Source organism: Eubalaena glacialis, chromosome 10, assembly GCF_028564815.1.
Source record: "Eubalaena glacialis isolate mEubGla1 chromosome 10, mEubGla1.1.hap2.+ XY, whole genome shotgun sequence".
NCBI lineage: Eukaryota > Metazoa > Chordata > Mammalia > Artiodactyla > Balaenidae > Eubalaena > Eubalaena glacialis.
The window spans coordinates 10,015,870-10,035,272 of record NC_083725.1 but is presented as its reverse complement, the minus strand read 5'-3'; the positions used below and the strand labels follow the sequence as shown (position 1 = coordinate 10,035,272).

The 19,403-nt window shown below is 46.4% G+C and overlaps 1 protein-coding gene across 1 annotated transcript in view; it reads right to left on the bottom strand.

The window, feature by feature from the left end:
• The window catches only part of LOC133099782 (glutamate dehydrogenase 1, mitochondrial-like), a 35,858-nt gene extending 28,427 nt beyond the window's left edge, over positions 1–7,431 (bottom strand). Inside the window, 1 exon segment of the mRNA XM_061203664.1 lies at positions 7,386–7,431. Coding sequence (XP_061059647.1) covers positions 7,386–7,431 — 46 coding nt within the window.
• Between the last annotated feature and the right edge of the window lie 11,972 nt (positions 7,432–19,403).

Genomic DNA, 19,403 nt, shown 5'->3' with positions numbered 1-19,403 from the left:
GAAAAGGAACACCTCAGATCCTCCGGAAGCCCTTTTTCTCACTATAGCAACTGGCTCCACTCTTTGTGGGCCTAGTGATAGCCAAACTTTCTGTGCCCAGTTAATGAAAGAGCCACATGCATCCAGGCTGCTTTTGTGGGTGGTGCAGGAAAAAAAAAATACTGTATGTAAATGGTACACAGTCTAGGGAGAAGTAGGCCAACCAAATCTGTAGCTTAGAAGCCATGGGAATGATCGAGAAACCCAGTTAGACTGTAAACATGGTAAAATGGGCCAGAGACTCATAAATGCTCACCCGGTACTGGATTCCCCTCTGCAACAGCCATTATATGCTATACATTATATACTGCCCGCCTAACCCCCCATCACCCTGGCCAGAGCTGGTTAGAGATTGGCTGCAATGCAGGTGTGTTGTATCCCATCAGAGCTGCAGTTCACAAATACAGGAGCCAAATTAGGCCTGTTACTGGGATGGCCATGAGGGAGACACCATACCAGAAGCTACTGTGCAGGTCATAACCCTAAAGGGGGGTGCATGGTATTGACAAACAGGAGAAGGCCAAGGCCAAAATCTAGTAGCACTCCTTTAGAATTCTGCCCAAGGGAGCTCCAGCTCATTAAAAAAAATAAATATAAAAATTAAAAATAAATTTGTATTTGCTCAAAAGCTGAAGGTATTATCTATCTCTCCAAAATATACCCTGAATCTGACCCGCTGCACCTTCTCTACTGGGACCACCCCTGGTCAAGCCACCAACTTCTCTCCCTTAAACAAACGCATTGGGTCTCTCACCGGTTTCCTGTGTCCACTCTGCTCTACTTCCAAACTGCTCTCCACAGAGCAGCCAGAGCCATCTCTTAAAAAGTAATTTCAATCATGTCATTCTCCTGCTTAAATTCTTCAACTGCTTCCCATGTCACTGAGGACAAAACCTGAATTCCTGACTGCAGTCTACAAAGCTTTGCCAAGCTGCCCAAATCCCTGCTCACCTGGGGTAACATCCCCTTCCCTTGCTGTAGGTCAGACATGGTGGCCTTCTTTGGGTTTCTGAAACATGCCAAACTCACTCAAGTATCTGGAACTTTGCACCTACTGTTTCCTCTTCCTGGAACAACTTCCCCCCAGATCTCCACACCTCTGACTCCTTCTCATCACCCCAGCCTCAGCTCAAATACCTGTAGAGAAGCTTCCTTATCGTTCTGGCTAATAATCATTAGCCAGCTAAGAATTCCCTCACAGTCATTCTCTAGTCCATGGCTGTGCTTAATTTTCTTCTTAGCACTTACCCTTATCTGAAATTTTGTTTGTTTACGTGTTTGTTTTCTGACTCTTCCCAGGAGACTCAGTGAGAGAAAAGATTTTTTTAATTGAAGTATAGTTAACATACATTATTATATTAGTTTCGGGTGTACAACATAGTGACTCAACATTTATATACATTGCAAAATGATCACACAGTAAGTCTAGTTATCATCTGTCACCATACAAAGTTAATACAATGTTATTGACTAACCCCCCCCCATGCTGTTCATTACACCCCAACGACTTATTTATTTTACAACTGGAAGTCTATACCTCTTGATCCCCTTCACCTCTTTTGCCCACTCCCCAACCCCCTTCCCTCTGATAACCACCACCTTTTCTCTGTACCTATGAGTCTGGTTATGTTGTGTTTTGTTTGTTCATTTGTTTTGTTTTTTAGATTCCACATGTAAGTGAAATAGTATTTGTTTTTCTCCGTCTGACTTATTTCACTTAGCCTAACGCCCTCAATGTCCATCCATGTTGTCACAAATGGCAAGGTTTCATCTTTTCTATGGCTGAGTAATGTTCCATTGTATATATATATACACCACATCTCCTTTACCCATTCATCCATCGATGGACACTTAGGTTGTTTCCGTATCTTGGCTATTGTAAACAGTGCCACGATGAATATAGGAGTGGCAAAAAGATGTATAATTGTCTTTTTAATTAATGTTATCCCACATGGCAGATTCTCAATTAATGTTTGTTGAATGAAAGATATACACAAGGATTTAACAAGCATATTTTGACTTCCATAGTAAGTCTGTCCAAATGGTAAGTTAACTTTTGTTGGCATGACTGGTTCCTAGGGACTCTAGGTTGACCCTCCTTTGCTAGCATTAAGTTATGTATTTAATCATCTCTCCTAGCACCTCATTAGAGATTCTCCAATCTCCACTTTTCTGGAAACTACAATTTAGCTCAGGGATTTTGTCCTTCACTTTCCTGCGATTTCTCAGAATTATTGACTCTGGGTCTAAGGTTGCATTTGGTACGTTATTTCGGCACTCTGGGATGAAACTGTCTGAGCCTGGACCCTGGAATTAGAGTGACTAGAGGCTCTCCTTAGTGTCTCTTCACTGAATTGAGGTTTCACTTCCTGGTTCTTATCGTGTGCCTTCTGAGCCTGTAGTATCCCGTTAGGACCCTCAGGAGAGGCTCTTTACATAATGGTTTATAGTCATTCGGTAAACATTTTGCAGGATGGACTCTGTAATGACCTCCCATGCTCCCCCATCAGGCCCCTAAACTGCCTAAACACATAGCCCCAGCCTTGCTCTGGGAGTCAGTGGTAGAGGGGTGAAGTCTCCAGGATCTGGGTTCTGGATGCCTGAGTTTGCATCCCAGCTCTGCCACGTGCCGGTGATGTAACCTTGGTCTTCAGTTTTCTCATCTGTAAATGGTCCTGACTTTGTAACCTTCCCAGTACCCAGCTTTTCTGGGCTAGGACCCTTTTTTCTCCTCCGCAGCCCTTTCTGGAGTGGGATCCAGAAGCTGGGCACCCCACAGACCTTCCTGTTGCTGTCGCTGTTCTCCTCCTTTCAGAGCATCTCCTGTTTGGGGACCTCCCTGCTTGGATCACTGCCTGGTGCCTGTCACCATCCCCTCCAGATGTCATGTGCCATCCGTCTGGATGGGTTTTTCTCTTTATCTGCTGCCATGTCTATCCCCAAGCACAGGCCTCCTCTGTGGCAGAAGACTTAACTACTGGGTCCTAGACTCTTTGTTTGCAATGTCCTGCAGCCAAACTCCAATTCTGGTGGCCCCTGCCATTAGGCGAAACACCTGGGGACAGAGACTGAGTGATGGGACTTTGACAAAGGACAGGGCATTTCATCACCAGTCCTCACTACTAAAAGCCTTTATTGATTGCTCGTAGGTGTTTGGTGCTATACTTAGTGCGGTTCGAAGCCATCCAGTCAGGACTCAGCACCCACCCTGAGATTTATAGTACAACCCAAGATACCATGTTGGTTTCCTAATTCAGCTTTTCCTTCACTTGCTCTGACTTGGTTTTCTTTTTAGCCTCGTCTCATTTCTTTCAGACTAGAGGAAATTAGAGCCAGAAAAAGCCTTTTAAAAATAAAGCATCTAACCCGCTGCTGTCCTCAGTAGCCACTGCCTGTCAGGGAGAGAGCCTGACGTGGCTGAGGAGCCTGATAGATTTTCTCCGTGAGACACTTCACGTTGCAAAGCTTATTAACCAGATTTCCGATTAGCTAATTGCCTGTACCCGTAAGGGCCCATCAGGTTTTTTTCTTTGTATTGATCAGAAGAGGAAAGCAAAGTCAGAAGGCAAATAAAGACCTAACTCTAAGATTGGCAGCCAAGGAGGCTCAGCTGAGAGGATCAGTGAGCCTGGGACAGGATATTTCTTAGAACCCAGACTCCGAGCACTTGCTGCTTGGAGTCAAAGCGAAGCCCTGTAGTCCCTCCTCCAGGAATAAGGACTTTGGCCCAGCAGCCTGCCCAGCGCCTACCGTGTCCTGTCAATGGTGGAGTCCTGGAGGACAGGAGTTCTGTGTTTTAGGAGATGCCCCGGGAGAAGGAGCCATGGGATGGAGAGCAACATTTCCCATCATCTCCTTAAAAAAGTGCCCCTTGGAGGAGTCTTTCCATTTCACATAACATGGAAGGAATCTCATAGGGTCTATCTAATCCCACTCTCCCATTTTATAGGTGAGAAAAGTGAGGCCTAAAGAAGGGAAATTATTTTCCCAAGTTCAAACAGCTTGTTTCCGGCGAACTTCGGACTTTAGTTTGGGCTTCCTGAGCTCTGATTTACCCACCACCTCAGGCTGCCACTCTTCCATACCCCACCCATATCCTTTTGCCTCTATTTTTCAACAATGTGTCACAAAACCCAGTGGGGAAAGGGAGGGTGGAGGAAGTCATCTTAAAATCCCTGAGGTCACACAGGGAGATCAGCTCAGTGCTTTGTGACCACCTAGAGGGGTGGGATAGGGAGGGTGGGAGGGAGGGAGACACAAGAGGGAAGAGATATGGGAACATATGTATATGTATAACTGATTCACTTTGTTATAAAGCAGAAACTAGCACACCATTGTAAAGCAATTATACTCCAATAAAGATGTTAAAAAAAAAAAAAATCCCTGAGGTCAAATGTGCCCATGAAGAGAGGCCTAGATGCCCGATCCCTCTCTGTGGCTGGACTCCCGGTGGTGCTGTGTTTCAAAGCAGTAGATCTTGCAGGGTTGCGGGATGTTCACAATCAGGGAAAATGCCCCTGATTGTATTAACAGACATGGTTTCGGGGACTGATCCCATTGCCCTCACTTGAAAGCAGGCTTTACAAAGCACACATCAGCTGGTGATATAGGCCAGATGGGGGCTCCCAGGAGAAGGGGGAGGGGAAGAGAAGTCCCCTGCTTAGCAAGAGGAGGGAGAGGCACCGCTACCCCACCCCCAGCCAATCTGGCTTCCCTTTGTGCTGGGCTGACAAGGGGCAGCTGGTGACTCTGGCAGGGAGATGGGCAGAGGAATTAGCCAACTGCCTGTGGGCAAAGACCAGCCTGCAGGAGGGGGAAAGATGGTCCCAGAGCATCCCTCCCTCAGATGCAGGCATTTACCCCCAGGGTCTCCCTTATCTATTCTGGTAAACTGGAGCCCAGAGGACCTCATCAGAGCAGCTAATGATATCCTAGATAGCCACTAGCTCTTTTGCACTTGGAACCTGGCACCAGACTCCCTGGGTTTAAATCCTATCTCTATCCTTCCTAGCAGTGTTTGCAATTGGGCAAGTTCCCTCACCTCTCTGGGGCTTATTTTCCCCATCTACAAAATGGAGATAATAACGTCCCTACATCATAGCATGACTCCAGGTTCAATGAGTAAATAAAATGTAAATCCCTTTTAACAGTGCCTGAAATTTGTAAGAGGGTATGCTTTTACTGTTCTGATCATTAATGTTTCATATTTTTGTCTACACAGGAAAAACTGAACATTTGGCCTAAAGGTCCGTGAGAGACAGAAACAAAGAAGCTCCGGCTCCTGGAACCTCCTGCCCAGTGACTGGAAATCCCAGGGATTCTTCTGTGGCTTTTTTTTCCCTTCTAACATTTGTTGTTCACGGTGACTGGCTTGGCCATGGGAATATTAGCAGGGGCATTGTTCAAGGAATGACATGTTTTCTTATTCTTGGGGCATCAGGATCCCCAAACCTGGAAAGTCTCTGTTTGCTAGTGTGACTCAGTGGTAGAATAAGCCTAAAATTCAAGACCCAACTATGTCATTTTCTACCTGTTTGAATTCAATAGTCTTCCTTCCACTCTCTGAGCCTCAGTTTCCTCGCTGTGCACATTGGGAGAAGTGTTTGACGGACCTCACAAGATTGTTCGCTATCCAGGAAGGATATGTTTGAAATGTGAGGTAGCTGAGATGATTATTTGCCACAGATACAGGATTAGATTCCCACATCAAATACTGCATGGCTTTGGCCAAGTTGCTTAACCTTTGATAAACTCAGCGTTCTCTTCTATAAAGTGGGGATAATGAAAGTAACTTCATAGGACTACAATGAGGATGGCAGCAAATCTTTTTTTTTAAAAATTAATTAATTAATTAATTTATTTATTTATTTTTGGCTGCTGTTGGGTCTTCGTTGCTGCGCGCGGGCTTTCTCTAGTTGCGGCGAGCGGGGGCTGCTCTTCGTTGCGGTGTGCAGGCTTCTCATTGTGGTGGCTTCTCTTGTTGCGGAGCACGGGCTGTAGGCATGCCGGCTCAGTAGTTGTGGCTCGTGGGCTCAGTAGTTGTGGCTCGCGGGCTCTAGAGCTCAGGCTCAGTAGTTGTGGTGCACGGGCTTAGTTGCTCTGGGGCATGTGGGATCTTCCCGGACCAGGGCTGGAACCCGTGTCCCCTGCATTGGCAGGCGGATTCTTAACCACTGCGCCACCAGGGAAGCCCAGCAAATGTTATACTGCGAGCATTCTGCACAAGATCTGATGCGCTGTAGTAGTTATTATAAGATGTTAGGGTTATGCCCATCCTGCGCCCCAGCCCCTTAATACATGCAGCCCACACAGCCACGCAGCAGGTGTTTCTGAGAACCACAGACACAGTAGAATTCTCTGGTGAGAGAACATGGACTTTGGGAGGTTCTATACCCTCCAATCTCAGCCATGCAGGTGCAATTTTTATCGCAGAATCTTCTCGTTATATTTTGCCTGAGGAAGTAGCAAAGCTGTTCTCTCTTCTCGTGCCTTTTCTCTCTTATTAGCTTGGTTTCTTTCCAAATCCCCTTGAAAAAAAAATAGCCTGGTTATGTTTTCTGCCAGGAGTTGGAGCCGGCCACGGCTGCCTTTAGGGTTCTGACCTCCTGGAAGAGGCAGAATCAGTCCTTTTCTCAGCTGAGGATGCAGCCGAAGGGTGTCTGGTGCTTTGACTGGACTCCATCAGGAACAGACCGGGAAGAGTGAACTATGGGTTATTAGGAAGATTTAGTCTGGAAGGAGTCACAGGTTCACCCTGGGCAGGGCTTTCTTGCCAGGGATGAAGGATGAGGTGGGGGTGGAGGAGTCTGAAAGGATACTGTGGGTGACAGTGAAAGGGAAAGAGGAAGCATTAATTCACTGTCCTGGTTCCACATGCCTGGGTTCCTGCTACTGGCGGGAAGAAATTATGTCTTTATTTCTCTGTTTATATAAAATGTCCTCTCTGATCCGCTGACACCATAGTTCCTTTTATTTATTTTTCTAGTTTTACTGAGATATGATTGACACACAGCGCTGTGTAAGCTTGAGGTGTACAGCATAATGACTCAACTTACATACATTGTGAGAAGATTAGCACAATAAGCACAGCCCCTTCCAGTAGGCTAATGGGAGTCCTGTATCCTTCACATATAATAGGCTGACAGGCAGAGAGTCCAGTCAATGAGCCCTTGGAGGAAGCAACTGAGAAAGGAATTATCTTGGCTCCATTTCTTACTTAACTGGGCATTAATTAACATCTGTTCCACAGCTGCCCCGTCCATAAGAGAGAGAGAGATCGTCCCAGCTCAGCCACATCCCACAACGTGTGTTCTGGTCCACAGCACATCAACACACAATGTACTTACGCTCCCCGAGGACGGGAATGGCAACAGGGAACTGGTAGTTACTCATTTTGCCCTTGGGTGAATTTGGCCTCTTGCCCCATAAACTTTCTGAACCTCAGTTTTTTTATTTTCACATTGGGGAGGTGGACGCCTCCCTCTTCAAGTGGTTGTTAAGGAGTACAGACAGATAGAGACGTAAATAGATAATGAACAGAAGTAGAAATAGAAATCACTTAGCTCAGTGTCTGGTGTTTAGCAGCTGCTCAATTAAAGGAAGCTTTTTATTATGTCAGTGATTAATATCCTTTTTAGCTCATTTCTGAGTTTGCTCGAAGAGTATCTACCACTCGTTTCCTTCCAGATCTGAGGGAGCAGAGTAGTTGATGGGGTGACCGTAATTGGCATAACCCTGTGAGGGGGGAGAAGGAAGAGGAGAAGGACTGAGTGAGCTTTGGGGTTCAGCAAAACTCAGCTGTATCACTGTGCTATCTGTTGACAACTAAGTGCCACAACCACTCTACTATACACCATTGTCATTCTTAGTAATACCGCCAGAGTTTTGGGGTGCTTCCTCTGTGCCAGGCACTGTGCCAGGGGTTTGAGTGCAATATTTCCATCCAGCATCATTATGCTAATTTCATAAATGAAAGAACTGAGGCTTAAGAAGCTCAGCTACTTGCCTAATAAATATCCAACAGCTAGTGAGAAGCAGAGATGTCTAGCTCAAAAGCCCACGTTCAAACCAGTGTGCTCTACAGCCCAAGCAGCCTGGAAACTTGCTCTGAATCAAAGCAGGGAAGGAAGAACTGTGTCCTGATAGCTGTGATAAGTCTGTCCTGTTCCCCACGCCAAGCAAGTTGCTCAGGGAAGAGGGGACCCATGGCGACTCACGCCCCCTTCATCTGAGGATGGCATCTAGAAGACAAGTTCCTAGACCTCGAAAGGGGACTGACGAACGCCCAGGATGTGTTAACATTAGACTCTTCTCTGGAGGTCACATAAACGGAGCAGTCACATTGGTTGGTCGCATTTCCAGTGTTCAGCATCGTGTTCCCTAAATCTGTGTGTTCGATCCCTAGTTCCCCAAATGCTTTATGAGAAAGGGTTTCCTGATTGACTGCATCGAACAAGTGAGGTGCACTATATCCCTTGGAAATTCACAATGCTTATAAACATAATAAAAGTTCTGAAAAGTCTGGCAGGAAAAACAAACAAACAAAATAAAACTTGGTTTACTTTCTTTAACCCATTATTTCCCAAACACACTTGGCCATAGAACTCTTTTTTGGAGTGCCACCTATTAACATTCCAAGGAATTAGTGTTCATACAACAGCTGGCAAGAACTGGTGTTCATGGAACAGTTTGCATAGTTCAAAGAGCACTGGCTAAGGAGGCAAGAAACCACCATCTTTAGCATTAAAATGTGTATAGGTCAAGTATCCACTCTGGGCTGTAAAATGAGAATGTCGACCAATATAATCTCTAGGTCTCCTTCTAGCTCAATGACTCTCTGACTATGGCTACACCTGCAGGAGGTGGTGAAAGATTAAAACACGTTCCCAGCTCCTGGGAATTGAAAATCATTCAAAAGAAATACATGCATGTCAGAGCAGAACACAGTGCCTGGCAGCACATAAGTGCTCAAGAAATTTTTGCTAAATAAATGAGGGGATGTGAGAAAAATGTAAACACATTTAAATGAAACAAAATTGGTATAACTAAAGAATGCATGAGATCATGAGTGACTGTGATGTGGTAGGAATGCTTCCAGGTAAAAATAAATTTTGAGCAGTTTCAAAAGGAAGGGAGGTAATTAACATATATTCAGCACTTACTATGTGCCAGATAATATGCACATGTTATGTTAATCTTTGCTATCCTATGAGGCTTAGAAAAGTTAACTTGTGCAGGATTACACACTTGGTAACTGGAGATGAAGAGACTGGAACGAATATATTATCTTGGATGTTCATTATGTATCAGGTACCATGCTAGGTGTTTGACATGCATTATTTAATCTAATCCTCTAACAGTCCTACAAAGGACATGTAATTATCCCCATTTTGGAGATTAAGATAGCTTGGATTAAGAGAGAATCAGGGAGGGATTAAGCAACTTGGTCAGAGTTACCTAGCTATGTAAGTGTAAGTATGAGGTCTCTAAGAGGACTGTCTGTCCCTGAAAAGCAATATGAACGATATGAATAACAGCTAAGACGTGTATCACATTCCAGGCAGTCTGCATTCAGAATCTCATTTACTCCTGAGGCAAGGTTGGTTACTTTCTCCAGTTTTCATTTAGGGAAACTAAGGCTTAGAGAGGTTAAGTAAACTGTCCAAGTTGACAAATCTGGTCAAGGGTGGGGCTGGGGTACCTACTCAGAGTTCACTCTCCCTCACTCTGCTACGTCCTTCTTAATGGCATTTGACAAAAGGACCCCTTCTTGATTTACAGTGTAACTCCTGGGGAGGTTTCATTTTTCTCTGAGTTACCTCGGTGCACATACTTGTGAAATAGCTGTCATAACCTCCCCAAAGAGAGTATATGAGTGCATCCAAAATATTGGACCTCACCTGGCCAGAAGGAGGTGTGAATGGTACCACATACCATTGCCCTGAGAAGCCCTTCCAGAGGAGCTCTGTCATTGAGGTCGTGAAATGCCTGAGGGAAGGACATTTGTGAGAAGACTCTGCCAGGCATAATAACATCTTCTGGGAAGGGAATTAATGCTATGACCCCCCTCACCAGTCTTCCACTGAGAAAGCCCCTTTGATTTATAGGCTGATACTGCCAGGTAGTATTAGTGTAGGCGTGAGAAGTAGATGGGGGAAAATGTGTGCTCTTTTGTGGGTAATGTGTAAATATCCGTGTCAGAGAGTGATCAGAATGATGTGCGGGATGGAGATGAAAGTAGAAAATAATAAGTGGAAAATGGGGGTTTAAAAGCAGATCTTGTTAGCTGGGTCTCTGGAAGACGGCAATGAAGAAGGATTTGTCATTTCACTTTTTTGTGGGTTAAGCATTGTTGCTCCTTTGGTGCTTTTCCTTCTTCACAGCCTTCCTGGAAGAAGGGGTGGCTTTAGAAGTGGTTCTGGTGAGAATGGAGTGTTAACCTGTAAATTGGCTAATTATGTTTTCTTCCTGGTCTCAGGTGACCTCCCTGAGACACAGGTGCCCTGGGCAAGAGTGAATGAAAGAGATTGACACTGTCCCTCTGCGGCCCCTCCACACCCAGACAGTTCTTTTTTAGGTATGGAAACGTGAATGCCCTGACAATCGCATTAACTAAAGGTCTCCACTTCCCTCGCCAGCTGTGTGACCCTGAGCCAGTCAATGCACCTCTCTGAGCTTCAGTTTTCTCATCTGCAAAATGAGGGCTTTGAACCCGATGACTCCTCAGGTGCCGTCCTGCTTTGCAGTACCCAGATTTCCACACCACCCATCCAGATTCCGCCCCATTCTGGAGACCCTGCAGGTCACCTGTGGACTCGTGCAAATCTCTGCCATTCTCCTTCCTCACATGCCTGCTCATAGCTTTGCGTGGAACGCGGCGATCTGGCTTTCAGATGGGCTAACGTCTCCTCCCAGCCACGGGGAGCTGCACTTCTGGGCTTGGTTTCCGCACTAAATTTGATGGTCTGGTTTAAAGGAACTGTCTGGTCGCGTGTCCCCGAGTTACACTGCAGTGCTAAATGCTGGAGCGAGGCAACACCGGGAAAATCCAGGCAGGCGGCCGGCTTCACCCACGGAGGGAGGGGGAGGGGAGGAGGGAGAGACTGAGGGGAGCGGAAAGCACGGAGGTAGAGTCGGGGTCGACTCGGAGAGCAGCGCAGAAGCGCCGGGAGCGGGCAAATATATATTTATAGAAAGCGGGAAAGCGACGCGGCAACACGTAGACGCCGAGCCAGCGGGAGCGTCGCGGCCCGCGGAGGGGGAGGGGCTTCCTCTTCCTCCCCCGGCGCCCCCGCCCCCCGCGCAGACGGCCGCCCGCCCGGGTGCCCCGCGGCCCCGGCCCCGCCGGGCTCCGCGTCCTCGGCCTCCGCGCTCCTCCCCCTCCTCCCCCAGGTGGCACGGGCTCTCCTGTCCGCAGAGCCAGGCTCCCGGGGAGACGCGCTGAGCGGTCGCCGGCAGCCCGAGTGCCCTGGACGCCGCCGACCGGCGCGCCCGGCCCGCCAGGCCACATGAGTGCCTCTCCCAGCAGAACCAGGTAAGAACTTCCTGACCTTCCTGAGCCCCACGAGGGGCGCACCTGGATGCTGGGGGAGAGGCTGAGGGATCCCCGGGAAGCTGGAGGCTGTGGGAACATAGGGTGGGGCGGGGGTGCCGTTCTCGTCTGAATTTTCTTAGAGCGACCTCAAAGTTACCGGAGGGCACAGTAAAGCTGTTAACATGGATTGTGGCCCGGCTGTGGTGTCCACGCCTGAGGCTTGGCGTCCCCAGGAAGCCACTGGGAGCGACTGCTTCTTCATGAATTTCCAGAGGTAGCTAAGCTGGCTTCATTGTCCGTTCAGTTCTGGAGACGTGCTCAGGCGAGTGGTGAGGGCAGGGCTGTGGGCACGGGATTGTGTCTGCTTCTCTCCAGATTTCTGGCAAAAGTTTGAACTGGGGACACCGGCGTTCCTTGTTCTGGGCAGTGCCTCCCTGACGCCACCTGGCCACCCCCATCAGTCTGTGCCTGTTCCCCTCACATGGTGAAAGCCCGAGATTTGGAAGAAAGACAAAGTAGACATCGTGAGGTTTATCTGATGGTACCTAATAAGACTAGGGAGAGGTTCTGCTTTTCCTAATTTCCTCGTACGGTGGAGGTGGAGGTCTAGTAATTGGAGGAATTCCTGGTTTGGACCTAGGGATGCATGGAGTCCCGTTCTAGAAGAAACAGAGTTACTCTTATGCAGTAGATGGAGGGATGAGAAGGTGTGGCCATTGGAATGAAGGTGATAGAGCCCAAACAACTTGTTTGCAACCATCAGCCAGCCTTATGCGTGGAGAAACTTCATTCCGCCAAAAGTTCCTTAGCAGGTGCCTGGGCTTCAAGGCCTCGTGTGAACCAGCAGCTGATAGCGTACTCCCAGGCTCTGAGTGCTGGTGGACCTCAGAGCAGCTGTGAGAGGCAGCTCCATCACACACCCAGAACTGGAGAGGGATAGGATGGGAGGATTGTGCACACCACATATACTTGGAAGATCCCTAGCTTTATCCAAGGAGAAAAAAAACTTGTAAAAAAAATAATAAAATGTTTTCATGACAGCAACAGATGTAAAACTCCCACCACTCTGGGTGAGAACGAAGACATTAGTGCAGAGGGCTGCGCTGTCTCCCCTGCCAGTGCCCACGTGGGCACATCACCTTTTGGAGCTACAAAAGGATGTCTTATGGATGAGGAGCCCTCTGCCTGGGGGCTTTTCAGGAGGGAAATATCTCAGCTGGGGCTGTCTCTTTGAGCTCAGGAAACTAATGTTGGAAACAAGTTGGAAATGCTGCATTTCTGTCCCCCATCCCAACGTCCCACTTTGCCCCTGATCTGATCTCGAGGCTCACTGTGGAACAGGTGCACTCAAGGAAGGGTGTCCACAGTGTTCTGATGTGACCCGTTCCTCTCTCTCTTTTTTTTTTTCATTAAACAGTATTTAGAAGGTTAGAGGGCAACATACAGGCATGTATCTCTTGTGTGAGGAATTCAGTCTTGTGCTCTGGGTGAGGATAACGTTTATTCTGCCTATTCAGCGGCGCCTCTGCCTTTGTTTCTTACTTGAAGATCAGGTCTCTTGCCCATACCAGATGTCCCTATCCATGCCACCTTCACTGCTTCTTGCAACTTGAACTGGCTGCCGTTGATGGTATATAGTGAGGTCACCAGTGTTTGCCTGAGGTCACCAGTGCTGCCCTAGACTCATGTACTTTGTAACTTGCTCAGAAGACCTTGTCCTCAACTTGCAACTTGGGCCAAGAGCTCTGCGGGGCATCGTTGGTGTTCAGGAGATCCAGGGTCTCCAGTGGACATGGGGAAGTTCTGGTTTCCCCTATCCACACTCAAAGGCTGCTAGGTTTTGGAGATTTGGGGCCCGGCTTTGGTGTTAGTGTTGGAAAGAAACCATTATGAGCAACTGATCAACACTTATCCAAACTGGGGTGCTACTATAATACCCCGATGTGCCATCGTCACCAAATGTGAGTGCCTTATTTGGTTTCTTGCTCAGTTGTTTTCAAGGATGATAGGCCTTGAATGAAATCTCCTCTGTATAAGGAGACCACATAATAAAGGGGGTCCCTGCCACCACCTTCCTGTCTTTGCTTTTGGACCGTCACAGTCACATGATGTCTTTTCAGTTCAGCTCACTGTTGACTCCCCCATCAGGGCTCTGTGGTCAGACACATCTGTAGTGTGTACATCTATAACTGAAACCACCAGCCCAGGGCTGCAGCTGCCGTCCAGAGGTGTTTCCACTGCTCTGCTTCCACTGTCTGCTGCTTTCACACAGGTGGCACGTCGTTTTCAGCTGTTTGTGGTTTGGGGCTGCTATTTACAATTTTGCTAGGAATTATTACCCATTCCGATTGCCCGGCCAAGAGGGTGCTTTCTTTCTCTTGGGGTGCCTGCTGCGGTTTATACTCTGTTTTAACCTTCATGGTTCTTTTACCCTGATCAGGATCCTTTCTTTCTTCCTCTCCTTTCCCCCTTTTGCACCTGTGGATTGGTACATCGGGAACCACATTTCATTTTCTGCCTAGGCATGATTATTCTTCAAATTGTACTAAAATCATCATGTCCTTGATTTGATCCAGAACCCTAACAGGCACAAAGCAGAAACACCACATGTATCTTTGAGATGTCAGGGTTCCATATACCCTTTATTTTGGTGTATACAAGACTCTGGCTTCTAAGGGATGCCCTTGTACCCACTCTGCTTTGTGGGTACACATTGCACATCTGCCTATCGAATGAACATGACCAATAAAAGGCAGGAGGATGGAAACAGTGTTACAGCAGAGCGGGGTGTTTTAGGAAATGGGATATGCTGTTATGAGGGTCCCCCTGATTTACTGAAGCCTCATTTGGTGTGTGTGAAAATAAAGTTCTTTAGATAGGGGAACACTTGGCATTGGACTCGAGTACAAATCTGGAAGATAGCAATAAAAATAGGAGTGCTTTTCTAGACTGGGTTGACGTTGATGAATCTGTGAGTTAGCAATCCGCTAACCACCTTTTCTAATAGGCTTTCCTCAAAGCAACTGTGAAGTTCTGTCTTCAGAGAGGAAGTTCCTGGCAATCCACCGTAGCAGAGAAAGATGGCTCCACAGGCGAGGGGCCCGTTCTGGGCACAGAGAAGGAGCTCAGCTGCGTTGGTTCCATCAGCCGTATTCACAGACTTGAAACAGCCTAATCCTTTGGTTTGAAACTAGGTCAAATAGTGGGACCATTCTGAGACCCCAGTGCGGGTGAATGAAGCAGGAAGCATGTCTCCCCTCTCAGCACCCATGTGGACTTCTGGCGCAGCTCTGGAGCCCTGGGTTAAAGAGAAGTTTCCCTTTCTGAGCCGGGATTGTGCTAAGGTTGATGTGGAGGTGGCTACGGGCTTCAGGGGTCAGAATTGGAGAGGGCAACTTGGGCATTTATTTTTAAAAACTTCATAAAATTTCACAAAAACTGATTTGTCCAGAACGCAAGACCAGTGAGGTACCTCCTGCCTGCCCACCTGCCAGGAGCTGCTGAGCTCAATGAATAATAAACATATTATTACGAAATATGTTTAGGGACAATAGGGAGTACGAAAAAATAATAAACGTATTTGGCTAGATGAGGGAGCAGCCCCTGAAGCTCATCTGCCATCTGATCTAACTGACCTCTGAAATTCCATCTTTCTAAACATTTTCAGTGTCTGGGACTTGGTGGAAGGGGTAGGGGATAAAGAGGGGAACAGGGTAGGAGAGCAATTCCTAGAAAAGTTTATGAGACCCCGGGAGCCTGGCAGCCCGGGGAGGCAAGGGCAGCCCAGGTGAGGGTGTGGAGCATGGGAGGAGAACCAGTCCCCGGGAAGGAGAAAAAGAAATGACACATAGAAATGATGAAGGAGGGGCAGGTGAGTGGGGCGACAGAGAGAGGAAGCAAGCCAAGTGGGAGGAGACAGAGGGAACAGATGGAGAGAGAGGAAGATGTGGAGAAGTGCAAGAAAGGGTGAAAAGGGGGAAAAGAGCAGAAGATCGTGAAAGCTGTACCTCGCTTTCAGGTTTTTTCTCTTCCCCTTTTTCCTCTGTCGGGGGAGGAAGCAAGCGATCCAGCAGAACAGCGTCGTTTTTGTGCTGTTGGAGCCTTCTCATTGAAGCTGTCAAGCCTCAACCCTTCATGGCAGCTCGTTCTATTTTTACATTGTGCAGAATTGAAATTAAACAAATGACCTGTGATGGCATTTTCATGAAGATTTTATCCAGCACACCCACACAGCCAGTGCCGGGGTGGCTGAATATTTCGCATAATATTCCCTTTAATCAGATAAAAAGGCATCCTCAGGAGAAGCCTGGGCTTTCAGAAGAGTTGCTTTGAGGAGGGTGGACAGAAGCCAGAAAGGAACCTTGTCCACTGGCTCGCTTGGGCTTGTTAGCAGGAGAAATTCCAGTTAACTGGATTCTGGAGGAGCCCAGCGTTTCCCCTCCCATACCTTTTTTTTTTTTTTTTTTTGCACTGGCGTTGATTCCAGCCTTTGTGAGACTTGGTCCAGTTCTCCTTGGAGATCTCATTGATGGCAGAAAAGGGTTCACTTTGGCTGAACTTGCCCTGAGTGGAAGCCTTGCTTAGAATTTGGGTGCTTGCCCTGTTTGTTGGTCAGGTCAGGGAAGCTCGTGTGTACTTTGCTGGTGTGACAGTGCTTAGGTGGCAAGAATAACAATGTTGTACATCTTGTTCCTGGTTAGAACACAGAGCAGATAATGCTTTGTTGGCTTAGACATGGTTGATTTAGACTTACTTCCTTAAGTCCTGGGAGGTTGAGTAGCAATTAAACGCACGTCCCTTTGCACATAACCATTCTTTTGGAGGAAAAACAACAACAACAGCAGTACGTGTTAAGGGGACCAGTTAATAAGACAAGGTTGGTTGGGCAGATGTGAAAATGACAGACTATTCAAAAGACTTGTCCCTTCCCATGCACATGTTTGTATCTAATAGCGTATTTATGAGCTCTTTTGCCAAATGCATTGAATGTTTATATGATTCACCATCTATTAACCTCTAAAATGCTGTTTTGACAAGTCTAGCAGTCAAAACCGGATAACAGTAAAGACTGCGATTGAGTCAGTTCTGACTTCAGAAGGAGGGATGGATGGGACAGTGGGACTCAGAAAGGAACTCTTCTTCCTGCCGGCTAGCCTTGTAGAGACTGATCTTTCCCTCCAGAACTAAACAGGCTTACTAGTCAGAGAATACCCCCTGCAGTGACTGTAAAAAGGTATCTTCGTCTCTGAAGCAGAGAGCAATTGAGGGCATTGACATGCGCCATATGGATGTATGTTCAAAGACCTGGGGAAACGAAGGATTGACAGTCCATTAAGAGAAAAGCAGAAGCCAGTTTCCTTCCTTTCTCTCTAATGGGGCGTCCATGTGTGTTTTCTCTCTGTATTCTTTTTTCTTGTCTGTCTGTCTGGTTTGGGCAGTTTACTTGGCCTGGTTTTGAAGCCAATGATGCTTTTATGCATCTTGGGGAAAAGGGAAAAAAGATGAACTCAAGTCAGGACTTCTTTTATTACCATCAGGTTTAAAGTACGGCCTCCCAGATATAAAGCCCCTGTCCCTCAGTCAGGCCTCTCAGCTGCGTTGTGCTCAGAATTGAACACAATTCCACAGTGTCAGCCCCATAGCCATTGTAGCCGAACATGACGGTCTCCATCATTGCTTTGTCTTATGTTTTCCCCAGACTTCTATGCTGGGACCCTGAGCTTTTCATGCTCAAGTCTTTATTCAGTTGAATCCTCAGAACAAGTTCCTCAAGTTGTTTGGAAGTAGAGAGCTGATACAAAGTCTTTATCCAAAAATTTCCCCTTTCCTGGTGAGGTTGACATAACCATCTCATGAGTCTGGAAGTAAACAAAGTACCTTGAACTCCTCATTCTTATTATTTTATTACAACTAAAATATCATTTATATCATATATTATAGAGCTTTTTTTATTATTTTATTTAATCATCATGAGAACCTTATGTAGAATAAATTATTATTATCCACATTTTATAGTTGCAGAAACTGGGACATAAAGACATGATGCCAGAGATCACATAGACAGGAAGTGGTAGAGCCAGGAGTTAAACCAATGTTCTATTTTTAAACACTATAATCCATTCTTAAATACCATGATATCATTCTTTCGCTTGTGGATCCTACCCTAAATTTTCAATGCCATCTTTTTTCTCATAGCCTTTCTGATCAGCTTTCATTAGTTCTCTATATCTCAGCAGGTAGGGGTATACAAGGGATTCCTTAAAATATGGACACCCATGCAAAACTAATTAAATGAATTTAGAACAGAGAGGCAGACTGTATTACTTTCCTTGACACCTACTGCCTTTCTTTTAGGTTTTGGTATGTTAACCCACTGCCAAGTTTTCTTGACATTTAAGTCAAAGAAAATACTGAATGAAAGTTGGCATTATACCTACTTCTCATAACTATGTTATCTCTCCTTTCCTCCTAGATTATCCTGAAGGAAGAGCTCTACCCCATGGTAGAGCTCTAAACCAGTGGCTAAGTAAATTTCTGTAAGGCAAAAAAGTGACAGAACTTGAGGGAAACTACCACTTCCAAAAGAGAGCCCTTAGGATTCAAGTTTCTATTACTTGGCCTTTTGAGGTCTTTCTTCATCTTTGCCAAGGCCATTCCTTCCATTTGAATTCAGTTGGCAACAATCAATAGAGAATGTTAATTTCTGGTCCTGGCTGCTCTTTTTCATGCATGAGCTCCCTGCTATTTGTCTGAGAAAGTACAAACCCAGGTAAATAAGGCTGTGCTGATGGCTTTATTTAGCAGTTAGCCTACCCCAATCTGAATGATATATTTTGGCTTGTCATGAAGCAAGAACAGGTAAGCAGGGACAGCAGGTCTATTTTCTTAGAGTGTTTGCCCAATGGAGGATGAGATGAGAGGATTTATAAAATTGGTTTCAAATAATCTTACCTATTTATTTTCTCCCCAAGTATGATCACTCTTAACACATCTGGATGCCTCCTACACCTGAGTTCAGCGCTAGTGCCAGGTTTTGACTCTTCTGTCTGGAGCCTGATATCTCTTAGCAACAGCCAAATTTAATTTAGGCATTGAGCCTTTGGGCATCTTTTTTTTTTTTTTTGGCTGCGCTGCAGGGCATGTGGGATCCTAGTTCCCCAATCAGGGATTGAACCCAGGCCCCCTGCATTGGAAGCATGGAGTCTTAACCGCTGGACCACCAGGGAAGTCCCCAGCCTTTGGGCATCTTGTATACCTGCACTGATGACGTTACCATGATCAAGTTTGGACAACTGATCTTGGGAGAGGATAAAAAGTGGTACCCACAAGCCTGAAATTGGAGAGAGAAGAATACAGGCATTAACACTTTTTATGGATTTGATTCCTGTGTCGACGGTGGAAAGACATGAGTTGACGGACGGGAATGTAGGTTTTTCCGAGCACTGATGAAGTATCCTTCTCTCTCGTCCTTTTCTACTAGGGTATATTATCTTTACCAGTTGTGGACAGGATGTAACGTGTTCTCACCACAATTTTATTCTCTTCTTGTTTATTTCTGTCATATTTTTTTAACCACATCCTCTCTTTATATTCTTGCAGCAAACATTTGTTAAGCAAGAAACCAAATGGGTATTGGGGATGCCGAGTTGCATGTGATAATTCTTTCTTCAAAGAGCTCGCGGTCTAGTGAGGAAGGTAAGCAGGGTGAAGGAGTCAGGGAGAACGTGTTAATGGCTACAAAGTGGTAAAGGATAAGGTGGCACCGGAACACCGGATCTGGAGCAGTGAGCAGAGCTGCCCAGGCGAGTCTGACAAGGCTTTTTCAGAAGAG